The 21,079-nt window shown below is 49.0% G+C and overlaps 1 protein-coding gene across 2 annotated transcripts in view; it reads left to right on the top strand.

Moving 5' to 3' along the window:
• The window catches only part of ALS2CL (ALS2 C-terminal like), a 125,936-nt gene that overhangs the window by 101,240 nt on the left and 3,617 nt on the right, over nucleotides 1–21,079 (top strand). For both annotated transcript variants that reach the window (XM_040431511.1, XM_040431513.1), the window contains 11 exons: nucleotides 2,847–2,945; nucleotides 3,149–3,310; nucleotides 3,581–3,692; nucleotides 8,532–8,609; nucleotides 8,928–9,058; nucleotides 10,892–11,065; nucleotides 11,407–11,494; nucleotides 11,754–11,911; nucleotides 12,448–12,519; nucleotides 12,622–12,798; nucleotides 17,420–17,462. In XM_040431511.1, the coding sequence (XP_040287445.1) occupies nucleotides 2,847–2,945; nucleotides 3,149–3,310; nucleotides 3,581–3,692; nucleotides 8,532–8,609; nucleotides 8,928–9,058; nucleotides 10,892–11,065; nucleotides 11,407–11,494; nucleotides 11,754–11,911; nucleotides 12,448–12,519; nucleotides 12,622–12,798; nucleotides 17,420–17,462 (1,294 nt within the window). The remainder of the gene's footprint in view (nucleotides 1–2,846; nucleotides 2,946–3,148; nucleotides 3,311–3,580; nucleotides 3,693–8,531; nucleotides 8,610–8,927; nucleotides 9,059–10,891; nucleotides 11,066–11,406; nucleotides 11,495–11,753; nucleotides 11,912–12,447; nucleotides 12,520–12,621; nucleotides 12,799–17,419; nucleotides 17,463–21,079) is intronic.

Raw genomic sequence — 21,079 nt, forward strand, 5'->3', positions numbered from 1 at the left:
AACAGTGTCACCCGCAGCGCCCCCCATAACAGTGTCATCCGCAGCGCCCCCCCATAACAGTGTCATCCGCAGCGCCCCCCCATAACAGTGTCATCCGCAGCGCCCCCCCATAACAGTGTCATCCGCAGCGCCCCCCCATAACAGTGTCATCCGCAGCGCCCCCCCATAACAGTGTCATCCGCAGCGCCCCCCCATAACAGTGTCATCCGCAGCGCCCCCCCATAACAGTGTCATCCGCAGCGCCCCCCCATAACAGTGTCATCCGCAGCGCCCCCCCATAACAGTGTCATCCGCAGCGCCCCCCCATAACAGTGTCATCCGCAGCGCCCCCCCATAACAGTGTCATCCGCAGCGCCCCCCCATAACAGTGTCATCCGCAGCGCCCCCCCATAACAGTGTCATCCGCAGCGCCCCCCCATAACAGTGTCATCCGCAGCGCCCCCCCATAACAGTGTCATCCGCAGCGCCCCCCCATAACAGTGTCATCCGCAGCGCCCCCCCATAACAGTGTCATCCGCAGCGCCCCCCCATAACAGTGTCATCCGCAGCGCCCCCCCATAACAGTGTCATCCGCAGCGCCCCCCCATAACAGTGTCATCCGCAGCGCCCCCCCATAACAGTGTCATCCGCAGCGCCCCCCCATAACAGTGTCATCCGCAGCGCCCCCCCATAACAGTGTCATCCGCAGCGCCCCCCCATAACAGTGTCATCCGCAGCGCCCCCCCATAACAGTGTCATCCGCAGCGCCCCCCCATAACAGTGTCATCCGCAGCGCCCCCCCATAACAGTGTCATCCGCAGCGCCCCCCCATAACAGTGTCATCCGCAGCGCCCCCCCCATAACAGTGTCATCCGCAGCGCCCCCCCCATAACAGTGTCATCCGCAGCGCCCCCCCATAACAGTGTCATCCGCAGCGCCCCCCCATAACAGTGTCATCCGCAGCGCCCCCCCATAACAGTGTCATCCGCAGCGCCCCCCCATAACAGTGTCATCCGCAGCGCCCCCCCATAACAGTGTCATCCGCAGCGCCCCCCCATAACAGTGTCATCCGCAGCGCCCCCCCATAACAGTGTCATCCGCAGCGCCCCCCCATAACAGTGTCATCCGCAGCGCCCCCCCATAACAGTGTCATCCGCAGCGCCCCCCCATAACAGTGTCATCCGCAGCGCCCCCCCATAACAGTGTCATCCGCAGCGCCCCCCCCATAACAGTGTCATCCGCAGCGCCCCCCCATAACAGTGTCATCCGCAGCGCCCCCCCATAACAGTGTCATCCGCAGCGCCCCCCCATAACAGTGTCATCCGCAGCGCCCCCCCATAACAGTGTCATCCGCAGCGCCCCCCCATAACAGTGTCATCCGCAGCGCCCCCCCATAACAGTGTCATCCGCAGCGCCCCCCCATAACAGTGTCATCCGCAGCGCCCCCCCATAACAGTGTCATCCGCAGCGCCCCCCCATAACAGTGTCATCCGCAGCGCCCCCCCATAACAGTGTCATCCGCAGCGCCCCCCCATAACAGTGTCATCCGCAGCGCCCCCCCATAACAGTGTCATCCGCAGCGCCCCCCCATAACAGTGTCATCCGCAGCGCCCCCCCATAACAGTGTCATCCGCAGCGCCCCCCCATAACAGTGTCATCCGCAGCGCCCCCCCATAACAGTGTCATCCGCAGCGCCCCCCCATAACAGTGTCATCCGCAGCGCCCCCCCATAACAGTGTCATCCGCAGCGCCCCCCCATAACAGTGTCATCCGCAGCGCCCCCCCATAACAGTGTCATCCGCAGCGCCCCCCATAACAGTGTCATCCGCAGCGCCCCCCCATAACAGTGTCATCCGCAGCGCCCCCCCATAACAGTGTCATCCGCAGCGCCCCCCCATAACAGTGTCATCCGCAGCGCCCCCCCATAACAGTGTCATCCGCAGCGCCCCCCCATAACAGTGTCATCCGCAGCGCCCCCCCATAACAGTGTCATCCGCAGCGCCCCCCCATAACAGTGTCATCCGCAGCGCCCCCCCATAACAGTGTCATCCGCAGCGCCCCCCCATAACAGTGTCATCCGCAGCGCCCCCCCATAACAGTGTCAACCGCAGCGCCCCCCCATAACAGTGTCATCCGCAGCGCCCCCCCCATAACAGTGTCATCCGCAGCGCCCCCCCATAACAGTGTCATCCGCAGCGCCCCCCCATAACAGTGTCATCCGCAGCGCCCCCCCATAACAGTGTCATCCGCAGCGCCCCCCCATAACAGTGTCATCCGCAGCGCCCCCCCATAACAGTGTCATCCGCAGCGCCCCCCCATAACAGTGTCACCCGCAGCGCCCCCCCATAACAGTGTCATCCGCAGCGCCCCCCCATAACAGTGTCATCCGCAGCGCCCCCCCATAACAGTGTCATCCGCAGCGCCCCCCATAACAGTGTCATCCGCAGCGCCCCCCATAACAGTGTCATCCGCAGCGCCCCCCCATAACAGTGTCATCCGCAGCGCCCCCCCCATAACAGTGTCATCCGCAGCGCCCCCCATAACAGTGTCATCCGCAGCGCCCCCCCCATAACAGTGTCATCCGCAGCGCCCCCCCCATAACAGTGTCATCCGCAGCGCCCCCCCCATAACAGTGTCATCCGCAGCGCCCCCCCATAACAGTGTCATCCGCAGCGCCCCCCCCATAACAGTGTCATCCGCAGCGCCCCCCCATAACACTGACATTGTTACCTTTTTTGGATGAACATATTCGGGGCCCTGTGGCTCCTGAAATCGTTGGGGTCCCCGACACTGGTCCCCTTCTCCTGATCTCTCTTCTATCAGAGTGTTCATTATAAGGTTATAATCTCCAGGTAACTGTCTTTCAGCTTTGGCATTTGTCTGATCCCGGACGCTTCCGGCGACAGATACGACTGTTATAAAAGTCACTGGAGGAATGGCGCCATGCACGGATATGGAATCTGTGAGTAAGTAATGTGGGGCAGAGATGGGGCCCTACCAGGTGATTGGGCCCCAGATGGGTTCTTGTGCGACACATAGGGTTCTTCTGAGTATATTGTATTATGGTCTGCAGGAAACCTGGGGTCAGGGTTCAGCACTGAGGTCAGGGTTCAGCACTGGGGTGTGCATCAGTATGACCTGGATCACGCGCCTTTTCTGTATTTCGCAGGTACGCGGACGAGTCAGTGTATAAAGGTTACTTTAAGGACGGGATGCGGCACGGATTTGGCATCTTGGACAAGCAGGAACCGACCACAACCTCCTGGAAATACACTGGAAACTGGGAGCGAGACCAGAGGTCGGGGTATGGAGTCTGGGAAAGCTCGGACAAGTGAGTGACCGGATGATATGCTATAAACATCTGCCGTCCTGAGCCTCCGGGTTTATAAATAGAATACTAGAGTTGCGGTGAAGACTGACACACAGGCTTAGACATGAAAGAGAGGGTTTATTGTGCCATTTTATGGGCAGAGGGCACCAGGTAGATGTAAACTCCTACAGCCTGTTTGCGGACATTAAATCTTGTAGACTATTGACTGCAGCTCTGGATGTGACTTGAGTACAGACAACTCGATGACAGTGCCGTACTTTGTTTCTGCAGCATTGAGAGACACATCGGGATGTGGCAGGAGAACCAGAGACATGGTCTTGGCATCGTCCTTCTAAACACTGGCGCCTGTTATCAGGGGGTCTTCAACGCAAATAAACTGGTGGTACGTAACTGGAATCTTATGTGGGGAGACCGTACCACCATATCTGACGCCACATACTGATAAGTGCTGTGCCGCCGTTCTACTGAGATCCTGAACTTGTCTCTTTAAGGGTCCATTCACACGTCCGTTTTTTCTTTCCTGATCTGTTCCGTTTTTTGCGGAACAGATCTGGACCAGATCTGGACCCATTCATTTTCAATGGGTCCTGAAAAAAAATCAGACATTGAGCTGTCCGATTTTTTTCAGAACCCATTGAAAATGAATGGGTCCAGATCTGGTCCAGATCTGTTCAGCAAAAAACGGAACAGATCAGGAAAGAAACAACGGACGTGTGAATGGACCCTAATTCTGTATTAGAGATCAGCGAACATTTTGAGATTCAGCTCTTTCTGGAGAGGGAGGTAGAGCGAGCGACTAGTATGCTACTCTGGGTTTCTGGGCAATATACAGTATATATTTTGTCTGGGGGGTACTCCTCATTATGGAGAGTGGCTAGTATGCATAGTATGTGTGCAGGTATTATACGCCCGGCAACGCCCCTCTGGGTTTCTGGGCAATATATATGCTTTGTTTGGGTGCACTCCTCATTATGGAGAGTGGCTGGTATGTGTAGTACGTGTGCAGGTATTGTACTCCAGGCAACGCCCCTCTGGGTTTCTGGGCAATATATATACTTTGTTTGGGTGCACTCCTCATTATGGAGAGCGGCTAGTATGCACAGTACGTGTGCAGGTATTATACGCCAGGCAACGTCCCTCTGGGTTTCTGGGCAATATATATGCTTTATTGGGTGTACTCCTCATTATGAAGAGTGGCTGGTATGTGTAGTACGTGTGCAGGTATTGTACTCCAGGCAACTCCCCTCTGGGTTTCTGGGAAAGATATTCCGAATAGCTTTCCTAAGTCCATCTGATGCCACCAGATGTAGAATGTGCTAATTTTCATAGATTTTTTTCAGAAATCCAAAAGGAGCATTGACTGGTTTACAATACTCGGCGCCCTCCATAAAAAGAAACAATACCCCAACCAAGGCCTCTCAGGCAGCCAAGCAAAGTCTTTGCACAGCTTTGTTAAGGAGAAGTTACCCAGAAAGAGCTTGATTCCTGGTATGATACAGTTTCCTGAGCTTGCATGTCTCTTTTCCAGAGAAGCATCATGTGGAGATGCAAGCACAGGAACAGATAAAAATCTTATTACAAAAAACTACTGATTGAACAGTTTGAGGCTACCACCAAAAAATAGTGGAAAATTGATCTATGAAGCAGAAGGAGATATTTATAAATATAGATACTAAAGATGAGCAAATCAATTCTATCAATATGGAATTCATTCTGAATTTTCCAAAAAATGTGGACTCTAACAAACCCATATATTTTGCAATTCAAGAGTGAGATCCACATGTGTTAAACACATGAAATTCCGATTTATTTCTAAAAGCTGAGTGTCACAGCTACAGTATAGCCTTCCAGTCATTGCTCAGGCATTTAAACAGACATACACAGCATAACTAGAAAAATAGCTAAGCCAGCCTCACATCTGCAACTAGCTCTTTCAAGAAAAAAAAAAGCCTTTGTCAGATCAGAATGGATATTTCTAGTTGAGAGGCCTTAGGGGGACATCTGGCTGGGTGCTATTTCTATTATGGAGACCACTTAGTATATATGATGACTAATGTTAAGTGAATCAAAGCATCGGAAGTGGAATTCGATCCAAAGTTTAGGAAAAATTATATTCGCCACGAATTCAAATTTCCTCACACTAAGGGCTCTTTCACACCTGCGTTATTGTCTTCCGGCATAGAGTTCCGTCGTCGGGGCTCTATGCCGGAAGAATCCTGATCAGGATTATCCTAATGCATTCTGAATGGAGAGAAATCCGTTCAGGATGCATCAGGATGTCTTCAGTTCCGGTACGGAACGTTTGTTGGCCGGAGAAAATACCGCAGCATGCTGCGCTTTTTGCTCCGGCCAAAAATCCGGAACACTTGCCGCAAGGCCGGATCCGGAATTAATGCCCATTGGAAGGCATTGATCCGGATCCGGCCTTAAGCTAAACGTCGTTTCGGCGCATTGCCGGAGCCGACATTTAGCTTTTTCTGAATGGTTACCATGGCTGCCGGGACGCTAAAGTCCTGGCAGCCATGGTAAAGTGTAGCGGGGAGCGGGGGAGCAGTATACTTACCGTCCGTGCGGCTCCCCGGGCGCTCCAGAGTGACGTCAGGGCGCCCCAAGCGCATGGATCACGTGATCGCATGGATCACGTCATCCATGCGCATGGGGCGCTCTGACGTCATTCTGGAGCGCCCCGGGAGCCGCACGGACTGTAAGTATACCGCTCCCCCGCTCCCCGCTCCTACTATGGCAACCAGGACTTTAATAGCGTCCTGGCTGCCATAGTAACACTGAACGCATTTGGAAGACGGTTCCGTCTTCAAATGCTTTCAGTACACTTGCGTTTTTCCGGATCCGGAGTGTAATTCCGGCAAGTGGAGTACACGCCGGATCCGGACAACGCAAGTGTGAAAGAGGCCTTAGTGGTAACAAATAGTTTTTCCTAAAATGGCGGTGCAAAGTGAAAGTAAGAAACTCGGGAACACAATATGACTTATAATGCTAGCCAGCCAGCCAGTCAACAGATAGCCATCCCCTGTGATGTCACAGCATTATAAAACCCTCATCCCGTGCGGTCTCTGCCATTTCACTGTGAGCTGAGCGTAGGAAGAGATGTGGCAAGTGCTAGGGACAGTGTTGCTGCAAACAGTTAAAAAAAATATATTGGAGAGGGAGAGTGCAGAGAGATCATAGGGAGAATTTGTAGACACTGTAGGGAGAACATAGGGAGACTGCAGGGACAGTGCAGGTTGAGCGTAATCGCCGTATGCATCTTTTTCTCCTGCTGTCACAATACAAGTTAATCTCTTTATATATAGAATTACTACTCAGTCTTAAAGGGCGGTGTAGTATATCACCGTCTGCATCTTGTTCAACTGCTGCCACAATCCCAGTTAATCTGTTAGTTTATACATAGAATTATTGTGCCTCAGTATAAGGGCTGTGCCTGTATTGCGGCCCACAAACGGCAATATATGGTCACCGGCTGTATCCGCACCGTGTAACAGATACGGACCCATTCACTTGAATAGATCCGCAATCCGGAAGATACAGAGCAGAGGCACAGAGCGGAAGGCCACTGAAGCACTACTTCTATGGCATTTTGGTCTCTGCCTCCACAATGCAAAAAAAAATAAAAATAGAACAGGCTCTATTTTTTTGCGGTGCAGACAGATCACGGACCCATTCAAATTGAATGGGTCTGCACCTGTCAGTGCAGGCCACATGGACGGTGCTTGTGCATTGGGGACATTCGTATGCATGAGCCCTAAAAGAGGTGTCTAATATATCATCGCGTGCATCTAGTTCAACTGCTGCCCCCCTTTCCACTCTGTCATGGGGCCACTACCTGAATGTGGTGGCTGTATGCAGTGAGCTCCCTCTAGTGGTGACTGTATAATCTGTATGTAGTGAGCTCCCTCTAGTGGTGGCTGTATATTATGTATGTAGTGAGGTCCCTCTAGTGGTGGCTGTATAATCTGTATGTTGTGAGCTCCCTCTAGTGGTGGCTGTATAATCTGTATGTAGTGAGCTCCCCCTAGTGGTGGCTGTATAATCTGTATGTAGTGAGGTCCCTCTAGTGGTGACTGTATAATCTGTATGTTGTGAGCTCCCTCTAGTGGTGGCTGTATAATCTGTATGTAGTGAGCTCCCTCTAGTGGTGGCTGTATAATCTGTATGTAGTGAGCTCCCTCTAGTGGTGGCTGTATATATCTGTATGTAGTGAGCTCCCTCTACTGGTGGCTGTAAAATCTGTATGTAGTGAGTCTGTGAAGGTTCTCATTTATCCAGGTCATGGTATATCTGTAAAGAATAAATCAAGGCAACTGGACTTACTGTAGATTTCTTGAAAACGTTTCACTCGTTCTTCCATCGAGCTTTCTCAATTCTGAGTGACTGTTCAAGAATTCTCTGGGAATAAATATGTAACTGAATTAACATCTGGTAATTATACCCAGCATGGGGTCAGAGGTCATTATACCCAGCATGGGGTCAAAAGTGTTGATTCCATTATGCTAATTGGAGTCAGTAGGTGATAATGACCTCCCAGAAAAAGTATGTATGTAGTGAGCTCCCTCTAGTGGTGATTGTATAATCTGTATATAGTGAGCTCCCCCTAGTGGTGGCTGTATAATCTGTATACGGTGAGCTCCCTCTAGTGGTGACTGTATAATCTGTATGTAGTGAGCTCCCTCTAGTGGTGGCTGTATAATCTGTATGTAGTGAGCTCCCTCTAGTGGTAGTTGTATAGTCTGTATGTAGTGAGCTCCCTCTAGTGGTGGATGTATAATCTGTATGTAGTGAGCTCCCTCTAGTGGTGACTGTTTAATCTGTATGTAGTGAGCTCCCTCTAGTGGTGGCTGTATAATCTGTATGTAGTGAGCTCCCTCTAGTGGTGACTGTATAATCTGTATGTAGTGAGCTCCCTCTAGTGGTGGCTGTATAATCTGTATGTAGTGAGCTCCCTCTAATGGTGACTATAATCTGTATGTAGTGAGCTCCCTCTAATGGTGACTATAATCTGTATGTAGTGAGCTCCCTCTAGTGATGACTGTATAATCTGTATGTAGTGAGCTCCCTCTAGTGGTGGCTGTATGATCTGTATGTAGTGAGCTCCCTCTAGTGGTGGCTGTATAATCTGTATGTAGTCAGCTCCCTCTAGTGGTGGCCTCTATGGTGGCTTTTATCCTGCAGAGGTTTTCACATTAAGTTTCTACAATTTTTCCAGGGTCCTGGCGTCCTGATAACAGAGGACAACAGCATGTACGAGGGCGAGTTCACTGAAGAATGTCTCTTATCTGGGAAGGTTTGTGTCTCACTGGTATGTTATTATTTCTAGGTAATGTGCCCCACTTTTCTGTGTACCCCAGATGGGCAATCGTGGTTGATTTTTCCCTAAAATAAAAAATCTTGGTGATAAACACACTGGCAGCCATTACTCTGAAGCAGTTTCCCCCAAATATACTGCACAAAGGGATCTATAATGTAATGAAATTCCAATCCTCAGCCAGGTAGCTCAATGTGAACAGAGCTAAAAGATCCTGCAGTGCGGTGTGTGTCATTGTATATCTCACCCCCTAATCCCCCCACCTCAATCTTAATATTACTATTGGATTGTTAATAGGGAAAACTCACTTTTGCTAATGGATTCACCCTGGTGGGAACGTTCAGTAAAAGTGCGCAGAGCGGCCTGCAGACGCATGGAGTCCTCAGCACGGTCGGTGGCTTCCAGGACGAGATCCTGAAGAAGAAATTGTGAGTAATAATCAGAGATTATTCTACAAGAAATTATGTGTGATCCTCATGTAAAATGGGATAATTGGGCTAGATGACCCAGACTGCTGTGAAAGAGCGCCAAATTAATAAAATGTGAATATCAGAATATTACCTCTGACCCACATAGGGTCAGAATATTACTCCTATACTTCAATACAACTGCGCCATCTAGTGGTCTGATCAACTACACATAGGGTCAAAATATTACCTCTAGACTTCAACAGAACAGCGCCATCTAGTGGTCTGATCAGCTACATATAGAATCAGAATATTACCCCCAGACAGTCCCATCTAGTGGTCTGATCAGCTACATATAGAATCAGAATATTACCCCCAGACAGTCCCATCTAGTGGTCTGATCAGCTACATATAGAATCAGAATATTACCCCCAGACAGTCCCATCTAGTGGTGTTATCAACTGCACATATGGTTAGAGTATTACCTCTAGACTTCAATAGAACAGCGCCAACTAGTGGTCTGATCAACTACACATAGGATCAGAATATTACCTCCTGGACTTCAATAGAACAGCGCCATCTAGTGGTCTGATCAGCTACATATAGAATCAGAATATTACCCCCAGACAGTCCCAACTAGTGGTGTTATCAACTGCACATAGGGTTAGAGTATTACCTCTAGACTTCAATAGAACAGTGCCATCTAGTGGTCTGATCAACTACACATGGGGTCAAAATATTACCTCTAGACTTCAATAGAACAGTGCCATCTAGTGGTCTGATCAGCTACACATGGGGTCAAAATATTACCCATAGACTGCTATACAACAGCGCCAACTAGTGGTCTGATCAACTACACATAGGATCAGAATATTACCTCCTAGACTTCAATAGAACAGCGCCATCTAGTGGTCTGATCAGCTACATATAGAATCAGAATATTACCCCCAGACAGTCCCATCTAGTGGTGTTATCAACTGCACATAGGGTTAGAGTATTACCTCTAGACTTCAATAGAACAGCGCCAACTAGTGGTCTGATCAACTACACATAGGATCAGAATATTACCTCCTAGACTTCAATAGAACAGCGCCATCTAGTGGTCTGATCAGCTACATATAGAATCAGAATATTACCCCCAGACAGTCCCATCTAGTGGTGTTATCAACTGCACATAGGGTTAGAGTATTACCTCTAGACTTCAATAGAACAGCGCCATCTAGTGGTCTGATCAACTACACATGGGTCAAAATATTACCTCTAGACTTCAATAGAACATTGCCCTCTAGTGGTCTGATCAGCTACACATAGGGTCAGAATATTACCCATAGACTCCAATACAACAGCGCCATCTAGTGTTCTGATTAACTACACATAGGATCAGAATATTACTCATAGACTTCTATATAACAGCGCCATCTAGTGGTGTTATCAACTACACATAGGATCAGAATATTACCCATAGACTCCTATACAACAGCGCCATCTAGTGTTCTGATTAACTACACATAGGATCAGAATATTACTCATAGACTTCTATATAACAGCGCCATCTAGTGTTCTGATTAACTACACATAGGATCAGAATATTACTCATAGACTTCTATATAACAGCGCCATCTAGTGGTGTTATCAACTACACATAGGATCAGAATATTACCCATAGACTCCTATACAACAGCGCCATCTAGTGGTTTGCTCAATTATGGTATCAGAATATTACCCATAGGCTTCTATACAACAGCGCCATCTAGTGGTCTCTTCTGGAAACAGACCAATAAACTCCACTGACTCCAGATGATAATGACCCCAGGCGATCGCTCATTTCTGTCCTTCTTCCTTCTCGCCCCGCAGTCAGTTTGGCGCTGGGTCATTCCCGGTGGAGGAGCGCTGGCAGGCGATATTTGAACAGTTCCAGAAATTCCTTGAATCTGGATGCAAAAGAGACACTGAAGAATCTTTCTTGGGTTTTCACGTCAAGTCCAGCAAGAAGATGCAGAAGTCTCAGGAGTACCTGTACTGTCAGAGGTGAGGGGGCGCTGTACCCTATATTAGTAATTAACCCTATATACGCCTTTCCAGTAATGCTGCCCCCAGATACCCAGGGGAGAGAACCAATGACAGATCATTTAACTGACGCAGCAGCGTAATCTCGAATGCTTTTTTTTGTAACAATTTGATTTTTACAGCAGCACAGAGGATGACAGGAAATGAATAAGAATCTTTCAGTAGTTAAATATAATTTAAAAAAAATACATACAATACATTTATATAGGGAAATGGAGAGACAGGTTTCCTTTACTGGTTCACAGCTGCACAGAGTGTTTCAGGAGATGATTGAGCATGTCCGTGGATATTTCTGTTCTCAGGGACAATAAGAAGGACTCGGGTCAGATCGAGGACATTATGAAGGAGATGAGACTAGAATCGGAATCTCTCCACAGTTATCTGGAGAAGGTAAGGCCCCGCATTCTCGTTAGATTTAAAGGGATATTACATCCTGATGTTTGGTCCTGTGTGGCGACAACTGGCCGCTTCCTGGTACATGTGCTTTAAACAAACTGGCCAGATCCGTCCATAGTCATCTACTGGTGGCCTGACCATTATTACAAAGTGTTCTGATGAATGTGGGTGTGGCTGGCAGAGCAGTGGGTGTGGCTGGCAGAGCAGTGGGTGTGGCTTATGTTATTATTGTTGGGGTTATATTATATTCCAGGTCTTTAACACTTCCCATCACCCGCTGAAGAAGATGGTGAAGCTGCTGGTTGTGGTGTTTCAGGCCACGTACGCAGGTCTAGGCACGAACCTCCATCTTCTGAGCATGGCGCAGGAGGAGATCAAGTACTACGCCAAGAAGCTGTGGGAGCTCTTCAGGTCTCGTCTCTTTATTAGCTGAGCATAGATCCCGGGCTGAGGTCAGACATACAGGGGCCCGGTATTGGGGAATATATAAGCATGCGGGCAATGGGGTCCGCATCTGCAACCAGACACCACCCGACCAGGAGATCGGGGTATTATAAACGTGTGTTAATAGCATTATCCTTTATATCTAATGGGATTATAATAATAGCATCCCTGGTGTCTAGTGGGTTAATAAAGATCATCCCTGGTATCCAGTGGGTTAATACATAATATCCCTGGTGTCTAGTGTGTTAATATATAATAAATCTGGCGTCCAGTGGGTTAATACATAATATCCCTGGTGTCTAGTGGGTTAATAATATTCCTGGTATCCAGTGGGTTAATATTAATATCCCTGGTGTCTAGTGGGTTAATAAATAATATACCTGTATCCAGTGGGTTAATAATGATATCCCTGGTATCTAGTGGGTAAATGCATAACATCCCTGGTGTCTAGTGGGTTAATAATATGATTTTTCAGTCTCTCTTCTGTATTATCTCGTTATCAGAGCCTTACTCGCCATGTCAGCAGAGAGGAGCGGCGGAGCTCTGTACGGGGGACGAGATGACGACGAAATGAGGTGATTGTCACTTTATGGATTTATTTTTATCACTAAACCTGACTATTATGTAATATAACGAGTCCCTATAAGTAATGAGCACCGATATATCATATATTCCAGTGAGGACCTGAACCCCTACACCACCATCCTCCCAGCCATCCTCCCTCGATTTCACCCCGACCTCTTCATGTTGTACATGCTGTATCGGCAGCAGGAGGATGCCCTCTACTGGCAGGGTATTGTGCGCCTGGGCCACCTGACTGACACTAAACTGCTGGAGTTTCTGGATGTGCAGAAGTGAGTATACATGTATGTACAGTCTGTGTAAGGTACGTGGAGCATGGGGGGCAGGGAGGATGCTACATTCCTCCCCCCTGAAATAACTGATAACAGGGGGCAATAGATTGTATTCTCCTGTCCTACAGTCATCCTCTCCCCTGAAATGGGTGATAACAGGGGGCAATAGATTGTATTCTCCTGTCCTACAGTCATCCTCTCCCCTGAAATGGCTGATAACAGGGAGCAATAGACTGTATTCTCCTGTCCTACAGTCATCCTCTCCCCTGAAATGGCTGATAACAGGGGGCAATAGACTGTATTCTCCTGTCCTACAGTCATCCTCTCCCCTGAAATGGCTGATAACAGGGAGCAATAGACTGTATTCTCCTGTCCTACAGTCATCCTCTCCCCTGAAATGGCTGATAACAGGGGGCAATAGACTGTATTCTCCTGTCCTACAGTCATCCTCTCCCCTGAAATGGCTGATAACAGGGGGCAATAGACTGTATTCTCCTGTCCTACAGTCATCCTCTCCCCTGAAATGGCTGATAACAGGGGGCAATAGACTGTATTCTCCTGTCCTACAGTCATCCTCTCCCCTGAAATGGCTGATAACAGGGGGCAATAGACTGTATTCTCCTGTCCTACAGTCATCCTCTCCTCTGAAATGGCTGATAACAGGGGGCAATAGACTGTATTCTCCTGTCCTACAGTCATCCTCCCCCCTGAAATGGCTGATAACAGGGGGCAATAGATTGTATTCTCCTGTCCTACAGTCATCCTCTCCCCTGAAATGGCTGATAACAGGGAGCAATAGACTGTATTCTCCTGTCCTACAGTCATCCTCTCCCCTGAAATGGCTGATAACAGGGGGCAATAGACTGTATTCTCCTGTCCTACAGTCATCCTCTCCCCTGAAATGGCTGATAACAGGGAGCAATAGACTGTATTCTCCTGTCCTACAGTCATCCTCTCCCCTGAAATGGCTGATAACAGGGGGCAATAGACTGTATTCTCCTGTCCTACAGTCATCCTCTCCCCTGAAATGGCTGATAACAGGGAGCAATAGACTGTATTCTCCTGTCCTACAGTCATCCTCTCCCCTGAAATGGCTGATAACAGGGGGCAATAGACTGTATTCTCCTGTCCTACAGTCATCCTCTCCTCTGAAATGGCTGATAACAGGGGGCAATAGACTGTATTCTCCTGTCCTACAGTCATCCTCCCCCCTGAAATGGCTGATAACAGGGAGCAATAGACTGTATTCTCCTGTCCTACAGTCATCCTCCCCCCCTGAAATGACTGATAACAGGGGGCAATAGACTGTATTCTCCTGTCCTACAGTCATCCTCTCCCCTGACATGGCTGATAACAGGGGGCAATAGACTGTATTCTCCTGTCCTACAGTCATCCTCTCCCCTGAAATGGCTGATAACAGGGGGCAATAGACTGTATTCTCCTGTCCTACAGTCATCCTCCCCCCTGAAATGGCTGATAACATGGAGCAATAGACTGTATTCTCCTGTCCTACAGTCATCCTCTCCCCTGAAATGGCTGATAACAGGGGGCAATAGACTGTATTCTCCTGTCCTACAGTCATCCTCTCCCCTGAAATGGCTGATAACAGGGAGCAATAGACTGTATTCTCCTGTCCTACAGTCATCCTCTCCCCTGAAATGGCTGATAACAGGGAGCAATAGACTGTATTCTCCTGTCCTACAGTCATCCTCCCCCCTGAAATGGCTGATAACAGGGAGCAATAGACTGTATTCTCCTGTCCTACAGTCATCCTCTCCCCTGAAATGGCCGATAACAGGGGGCAATAGATTGTATTCTCCTGTCCTACAGTCATCCTCTCCTCTGAAATGGCTGATAACAGGGGGCAATAGATTGTATTCTCCTGTCCTACAGTCATCCTCTCCCCTGAAATGTCTGATAACAGGGGGCAATAGACTGTATTCTCCTGTCCTACAGTCATCCTCTCCCCTGAAATGTCTAACAGGAAGCAATAGACTGTATTCTCCTGTCCTACAGTCATCCTCTCCTCTGAAATGGCTGATAACAGGGGGCAATAGACTGTATTCTCCTGTCCTACAGTCATCCTCTCCCCTGAAATGGCTAATAACAGGGGGCAATAGACTGTATTCTTCTGTCCTACAGTCATCCTCTCCGCTGAAATGGCTGATAACAGGGGGCAATAGACTGTATTCTCCTGTTCTACAGTCATCCTCTCCCCTGAAATGGCTGATAACAGGGGGCAATAGACTGTATTCTCCTGTCCTACAGTCATCCTCTCCTCTGAAATGGCTGATAACAGGGGGCAATAGACTGTATTCTCCTGTCCTACAGTCATCCTCTCCCCTGAAATGGCTGATAACAGGGGGCAATATATTGTATTCTCCTGTCCTACAGTCATCCTCTCCCCTGAAATGGCTGATAACAGGGAGCAATAGACTGTATTCTCCTGTCCTACAGTCATCCTCTCCCCTGAAATGGCTGATAACAGGGGGCAATAGACTGTATTCTCCTGTCCTACAGTCATCCTCTCCCCTGAAATGGCTGATAACAGGGGGCAATAGACTGTATTCTCCTGTCCTACAGTCATCCTCTCCCCTGAAATGGCTGATAACAGGGAGCAATAGACTGTATTCTCCTGTCCTACAGTCATCCTCTCCCCTGAAATGGCTGATAACAGGGGGCAATAGACTGTATTCTCCTGTCCTACAGTCATCCTCTCCCCTGAAATGGCTGATAACAGGGAGCAATAGACTGTATTCTCCTGTCCTACAGTCATCCTCTCCTCTGAAATGACTGATAACAGGGGGCAATAGACTGTATTCTCCTGTCCTACAGTCATCCTCTCCCCTGAAATGGCTGATAACAGGCGGCAATAGACTGTATTCTCCTGTCCTACAGTCATCCTCTCCTCTGAAATGGCTGATAACAGGGTGCAATAGACTGTATTCTCCTGTCCTACAGTCATCCTCTCCTCTGAAATGGCTGATAACAGGGGGCAATAGATTGTATTCTCCTGTCCTACAGTCATCCTCTCCCCTGAAATGGCTGATAACAGGCAGCAATAGATTGTATTCTCCTGTCCTACAGTCATCCCCTCCCCTGAAATGGCTGATAACAGAGGGCAATAGACTGTATTCTCCTGTCCTACAGTCATCCTCTCCCCTGAAATGGCTGATAACAGGGGGCAATAGACTGTATTCTCCTGTCCTACAGTCATCCTCTCCACTGAAATGGCTGATAACAGGGAGCAATAGACTGTATTCTCCTGTCCTACAGTCATCCTCTCCCCTGAAATGGCTGATAACAGGGAGCAATAGACTGTATTCTGTCCTACAGTCATCCTCTCCCCTGAAATGGCTGATAACAGGAGGCAATAGACTGTATTCTCCTGTCCTACAGTCATCCTCTCCCCTGAAATGTCTGATAACAGGGGGCAATAGATTGTATTCTCCTGTCCTACAGTCATCCTCTCCTCTGAAATGGCTGATAACAGGGGGCAATAGATTGTATTCTCCTGTCCTACAGTCATCCTCCCCCCTGAAATGGCTGATAACAGGGAGCAATAGACTGTATTCTCCTGTCCTACAGTCATCCTCCCCCCTGAAATGGCTGATAACAGGGAGCAATAGACTGTATTCTCCTGTCCTACAGTCATCCTCTCCTCTGAAATGGCTGATAACAGGTGGCAATAGACTGTATTCTCCTGTCCTACAGTCATCCTCTCCCCTGAAATGGCTGATAACAGGGGGCAATAGACTGTATTCTCCTGTCCTACAGTCATCCTCTCCCCTGAAATGGCTGATAACAGGAGCAATAGACTGTATTTTCCTGTCCTACAGTCATCCTCTCCCCTGAAATGACTGATAACAGGGGGCAATAGACTGTATTCTCCTGTCCTACAGTCATACTCTCCCCCTGAAATGGCTGATAACAGGGGGCAATAGACTGTATTCTCCTGTCCTACAGTCATCCTCTCCCCTGAAATGGCTGATAACAGGGGGCAATAGACTGTATTCTCCTGTCCTACAGTCATCCTCTCCCCTGAAATGGCTGATAACAGGGAGCAATAGACTGTATTCTCCTGTCCTACAGTCATCCTCTCCCCTGAAATGGCTGATAACAGGGGGCAATAGACTGTATTCTCCTGTCCTACAGTCATCCTCTCCCCTGAAATGGCTGATAACGGGGGGCAATAGACTGTATTCTCCTGTCCTACAGTCATCCTCTCCTCTGAAATGTCTGATAACAGGGGGCAATAGACTGTATTCTCCTGTCCTACAGTCATCCTCTCCTCTGAAATGTCTGATAACAGGGAGCAATAGACTGTATTCTCCTGTCCTACAGTCATCCTCTCCTCTGAAATGGCTGATAACAGGGGGCAATAGACTGTATTCTCCTGTCCTACAGTCACCCTCTCCCCTGAAATGGCTGATAACAGGGGGCAATAGACTGTATTCTCCTGTCCTACAGTCATCCTCTCCCCTGAAATGGCTGATAACAGGGAGCAATAAACTGTATTCTCCTGTCCTACAGTCATCCTCTCCCCTGAAATGGCTGATAACAGGGGGCAATAGACTGTATTCAGTTACTATTATAAATTTTGGTTTGTTCTTCCCTTTAGGCAGCTGTGGCCCCTGAAGGATGTGAAGCTGACAGCCAATCAGGTATGAGAAGGCGTCACAGGCTCCTCCTACTTGTGCATGTTCTCTGGACTTTTATCTTGAGCCGCATGATACAAACTGTGTGAATTTTTGGGGTTCGTGGGGCGGTTGTGCACAGGTTTCTGGTGTACGGCAGCTTCTGGCACTTACTGAGATGCTCTGCACAAGTCTTGGGCTCCACCTTCCCCTGTAAACTGCAGCAAGGATGTAAGGTTGTGCCCCCCAGTACTGGATGCAGGGATAGACTTCTCCATCCTCAGTGACTTGCTGAGGCCTCGTTCACATCTCTGTATGTGGATCCGGCAGGCTGTTCCGGCACAGAGCGGTCTGCAGGATCCTCCTTCACCGCTGGATCCCCATTGACTGTCTGTAGTGGGGTCCAGCACTGATTGGGCCGATTTCCATAAAAAATGCCGGGTTTCAGCTGGACATAAAACGCTGCATGCAGTGGTTTTCTTCTGGTCAAATCAGCCGAAGTACTGGTGGACCCCAGCGGCGGTGAAGTAGAGGGTCCGGCAGTGCTGGGCCGGAACAGCCTACCTGATCCACAAATGGAGATATGGACAATTCCTGAAGGGAACCTAAAACACCTTAGGGCTCGTTCACATCACCGTCCGGATTTCTGCTCTATTCATCCGTTCAGAGGATCAATAAAACGCAAATAAACTGATCCGTTGTAAGTCCCATTCACTTCTATGGAGGTGATAAAGTGTCGGTTACACTCCGTTTGGATCCTTTCCGTCAGCTTCACGTTATTTTAGACGGAAAAAAAAAATCCTACATGCAGGACTTCTGCTCCCGTCTAGAATAACGGATTGGTGACTGATCCGTTTTGTTTTGCATTAAAGTCAATTAGTGACGGATTGCTTTGTATGTGATCCGTTATCCAATCCGGTTTTCTGTTCCATTTTATTTTCTGAGCATGCTCAAATGAAATAAAAAAAGAAAGAAAAAGGATCCGTTTAAAAACCACGAATAACGGAAAGCGAACGGATGCATTGTGTCCGTTTTTTTAAACCGATCTGTTTCATCAGTCTGTTAAAAAGACAGAAAATATGCTTTCCGTTATTTATTCACTTTCCGTTATTGAACGGATTACAAATATAACAGAAAGCCTAGCGGTGATGTGAACGAAGCCTAACCCTAATCTTATTTAGACCCCAAACTAGATTCCTAAAATAATCAGATGCCAGACCACTACAATGAATCAGACACCTGACCACACTCCTAAAATTATCAGCCACCGGACCAGACCCCTAAGCTCAATCAGACCCGACACCTAAGCTCAATCAGACCCCTAGACCCGACCCCCTAAACTCAATCAGACCCCCAGCCCCGACCCCTAAGCTCAATCAGACCCCAGACCAGACCCCTAAACTCAATCGGACCCCCAGACCAGACCCCTAAGCTCAATCAGACCCGACCCCTAAACTCAATCAGACCCCCAGACCCGACCTCTAAACTCAATCAGACCCCCAGACCAGACCCCCTAAACTCAATCAGACCCCCAGACCAGACCCCTAAACTCAATCAGACCCCCAGACCAGACCCCTAAACTCAATCAGACCCCCAGACCAGACACCTAAACTCAATCAGACCCCCAGACCAGACGCCTAAACTCAATCAGACCCCCAGACCAGACGCCTAAACTCATTCAGACCCGACCCCTAAGCTCAATCAGACCCCCAGACCAGACGCCTAAACTCAATCAGACCCCCAGACCAGACCCCTAGGCTCAGACCAGACCCCTAAACTCAATCAGACCCCCAGACCAGACGCGACGCCTAAACTCAATCAGACCCCCAGACCAGACCCCTAGGTCTGACCCCTAAACTCAATCAGACCCCCAGACCAGACCCCTAAACTCAATCAGACCCCCAGACCAGACGCCTAAACTCAATCAGACCCCCAGACCAGATGCCTAAGCTCATACCCAACCCCTAAACTCAATCAGACCCCCATACCAGACCCCTAAGCTCAATCAGACCCCCAGACCAGACCCCTAAACTCAATCAGACCCCCAGACCAGACGCCTAAACTCAATCAGACCCCCAGACCAGACCCCTAAACTCAATCAGACCCCTAAACTCAATTGGACCCCCAGACCAGACCCCTAGGCTCAGACCAGACCCCTAAACTCAATCAGACCCACAGACCCGACCCCCTAAACTTAATCAGACCCCCAGACCTGACCCCTAAGCTCAATCAGACCCGACCCCTAAACTCAATCAGACCCCCAGACCAGACGCCTAAACTCAATCAGACCCCCAGACCAGACGCCTAAACTCAATCAGACCCCCAGACCAGACGCCTAAACTCAATCAGACCCCCAGACCAGACCCCTAAGCTCAATCTGACCCCTAAACTCAATCAGACCCCCAGACCAGACCCCTAAACTCAATTGGACCCCCAGACCAGACCCCTAGGCTCAGACCAGACCCCTAAACTCAATCAGACCCCCAGACCAGACCCCTAAGCTCAATCTGACCTGACCCCTAAACTCCATCAGACCCCCAGACCAGACCCCTAAACTCAATCAGACCCCTAAACTCAATTGGACCCCCAGACCAGACCCCTAAGCTCAATCAGACCCCCAGACCAGACCCCTAAGCTCAGACCCCCAGACCAGACCCCTAAACTCAATCAGACCCCTAAGCTCAATCAGACCCCCAGACCAGACCCCTAAACTCAATCAGACTTCCAGACCAGACCCCTAAACTCAATCAGACCCCAGACCAGACACCAAAACCCAATCAAACCCCAAACCAATCCCACTAAATGCCTAGGAGTAGACAGTGCCAGTGTACGGTACAGGGACTGCAGAGACCACATGAAAAATGCAGAACTGTCCCCCTAGATCTGGGAAAGTTGGGAGATCTGCATAGAGGATGGTGGCCCCATTGGGTCCCTCTTCCAGTGCTTGTTCCCATGGCTCCTCTTTGCCCCAATCGCCTCCGGCCACGGTCTCTAGCTCTGTGGTGCCTGATAGAAGGGACCCCAGTGCACGTTCCCATCACCCACTGGTGACCCCTCCATCCCCAGAGGCTCCTGCATGTGCTGCATCCCTGGTACTCACCCCCTTGTTTATGGGAGTGCCCCCGACATCACAGCATGTGCCCCCCGCTTGGATTCCAGCACGTTGCCATTTGCCTCATAAACTTATTGGAAAAAACAATTGCCCCCTCCTGGTTCTCCCCACCCCAGGCTCTGCCGCTGACCAGGAGTCCAGCACACCCCACACCCTACCCGAGGAGAAAGGTGAGATGTAGTGTACCGGCTCCGGGGTCACTTACTTTTACATGACCTGCGAATTCACCTGATGTAATGGCTTCTCCCCATCTCCTGCTCCCTGTGGTCTCCCCAGTAGGAAGGTGCTGACCGAGCATCTCATGCTCCAGTTACATCCAAAGCTGCAAACCTGTTTTACCCATCTGTGTCACATTGGGATTCTCTAGTCACTTCCAAAGCGTTATTTTTTTGTTATATAAGATTCAACAAGAGAATATATATATATATATTTTAAAATAGACTGCAGCTTTGGATGTGACTGAAGTATAAGACATGATGTTACAGCATAATAGGGAATACAGCTGTGGATATGACTGGAATATAAGGCATGA

The sequence above is a fragment of the Bufo bufo genome, chromosome 5 (genome assembly GCF_905171765.1).
Source record: "Bufo bufo chromosome 5, aBufBuf1.1, whole genome shotgun sequence".
NCBI lineage: Eukaryota > Metazoa > Chordata > Amphibia > Anura > Bufonidae > Bufo > Bufo bufo.